At 42.3% G+C, this 2,449-nt stretch overlaps 1 protein-coding gene across 1 annotated transcript; it reads right to left on the bottom strand.

The window, feature by feature from the left end:
* Positions 1-1,193: 1,193 nt before the first annotated feature.
* LOC116599830 (olfactory receptor 2D3-like) lies at positions 1,194-2,126 on the bottom strand. Its single transcript, XM_032359794.1, has one exon. It carries the CDS (start codon positions 2,124-2,126, stop codon positions 1,194-1,196), a length of 933 nt encoding a protein of 310 aa, XP_032215685.1.
* Positions 2,127-2,449: the final 323 nt, after the last annotated feature.

Below are 2,449 nucleotides of genomic sequence, written 5' to 3' on the forward strand. Positions count from 1 at the left end.
TGGGTATTTACCCCAAAGATACAGATGGAGTGAAAAGAAGGGACATCTGTACCCCAATGTTTATAGCAGCAATGGCCACAGTCGCCAAACTATGGAAAGAACCAAGATGCCCTTCAACGGACGAATGGATAAGGGAGATGTGGTCCATATACACTATGAAGTATTATGCCTCCATCAGAAAGGATGAATACCCAACTTTTGTAGCAACATAGACAGGACTGGAAGAGATTATGCTGAGTGAGATCAGTCAAGCAGAGAGAGTTAATTATCATACGGTTTCACTTATTTGTGGAGCATAACAAATAGCATGGAGGACAAGGGGAGTTAGAGAGGAGAAGGGAGTTGCAGGAAATTGGAAGGGGAGGTGAACCATGAGAGACTATGGACTCAAAAACAATCTGAGGGGTTTGAAGTAGCGGGTGGGTGGGAGGTTGGGGTACCAGGTGGTGGGTATTATAGAGGGCATGGATTGCATGGAGCACTGGGTGTGGTGAAAAAATAATGAATACTGTTATGCCGAAAATAAATAAAGAATAAATTTAAAAAAAAAATTAAAAATAGAACTTCCCTATGACCCTGCCATTGCACTACTGGGTATTTACACCAAAGATACAGATGTCGTGAAAAGAAGGGCCATCTGTACCCCAATGTTTATAGTGGCAATGGCCACGGTCGCCGAACTGTGGAAAGAACCAAGATCCCCTTCAATGGACGAATGGACAAGGAAGATGTGGTCCATATACACTATGGAGTATTATGCCTCCATCAGAAAGGACGAATACCCAACTTTTGTAGCAACATGGACGGGACTGGAAGAGATTATGTTGAGTGAAATAAGTCAAGTAGAGAGAGTCAATTATCATATGGCTTCACTTATTTGTGGAGCATAACAAATAGCCTGGAGAACATGAGGAGTTAGAGAGGAGAAGGCAATTGAGGGAAATTGGAAGGGGAGGTGAAGCATTAGAGACTATGGACTCTGAAAAACAATCTGAGGGTTTTGAAGGAGCAGGAGGGTAGGAGGTGGGGGTACCAGATGGTGGGTATTATAGAGGGCATGGATTGCATGGAGCACTGGGTGTGGTGCAAAAATAATAAATACTGTTATGCTGAAAATAAAGAAAAAATAAATTAAAAAAAAGGACTTACTGTAAGCCAAAAAAAAAAAAAAAGAAAAGAAAAGATTCCCACCTTCAAAAAGATGATCTTGCAGTCACTCTTCTGAGAGCCCCTTTGACATCCTTGTTTCTCAGACTGTAAATGATGGGGTTCAGCATGGGTGTCACTGCTGAGTAGAACACAGAGATCATTTTATCCCTTTCATTCATTATCTTGGAGTTTGGCCTCATGTAGGCAAATATTGCTGATCCATAGAAGAGGACAACAACAATGAGATGGGAGCCACAGGTAGAGAAAGCCTTGAACCTCCCCTCCCCAGAATGCATCTGGATTACTGTGGAGATAATATTCCAGTAGGAGACAAGGATCAGGCAGACAGGAGCTAAGAGGATGACCACACCCATTGCAAAGATGGCCATTTCTGTGCTGTAGGTATTTGTTGAAGCCAGCTTCAGGAGGGCAGGTGGTTCACAAAAAAAATGGTTGATAATATTTTTCCCTGTGTAGGGCAGACGCAGTGTGAATGTGGTGTCCACCAAAGACACAAACGCTCCACTGACCCAGGATCCTGTGGCCAGCTGGACACATAACCAATGTGTCATGATGGTGGAGTAGTGCAGGGGCTTGCAGACAGCCACATACCGGTCATAGGACATCACTGCCAGCAATGCACATTCTGTACACCCAACCAGAAGTAAAACAAATATCTGTGTTGAGCATCCAGCAAAAGAAATGGTTTTCCTCTTTACAAGAAAGTGGACAAGCACCTGGGGCACTGTGGTCGTAGAAAAACAGAGATCAGCAAAGGACAAGTTTCTAAGGAAAAAGTACATGGGTGTGTGGTGTCTAGAGTCTATGTGAATGAGCAAGATGATAAGTAGATTTCCCAGTACTGTCAGCAGGTAGATGATCAGAAAAAGGAAAAAGAGCAGGACTTGTGTCTGTGGATCTTGTGAGAGGCCCAGGAAGACAAATTCAGTCACATAGGTTTGGTTTTCTTCTCCCATGAAAATTTATTACTGTTTATATGTCAGCACCAAGAAAAGAAACACATATTGTCCAGTTATAAAAATTATATCTGAGTAACTTAGGTATTAATAAGCATCAGAACTGGGCTGTTGATTTCCATCTCCTAACAGATTTCCTGTCAGAAGAGAGAATTCTCTTTTTACTTAGTATTTTTGACAGATGAAAGTCATTTCTGATTTGCTCTCCCTTTGAATCTTTCAGTTGCTCCAGAGGGCCAGAAATCATCCTGAATATGCTACATGACCAAACTTCTGCAGGACTACATATAGTCATGATAAGACTGTAGTGCTGCTCACAGTGC

The sequence above is a fragment of the Mustela erminea genome, chromosome 9, assembly GCF_009829155.1.
Source record: "Mustela erminea isolate mMusErm1 chromosome 9, mMusErm1.Pri, whole genome shotgun sequence".
NCBI classification, from domain to species: Eukaryota; Metazoa; Chordata; class Mammalia; order Carnivora; family Mustelidae; genus Mustela; species Mustela erminea.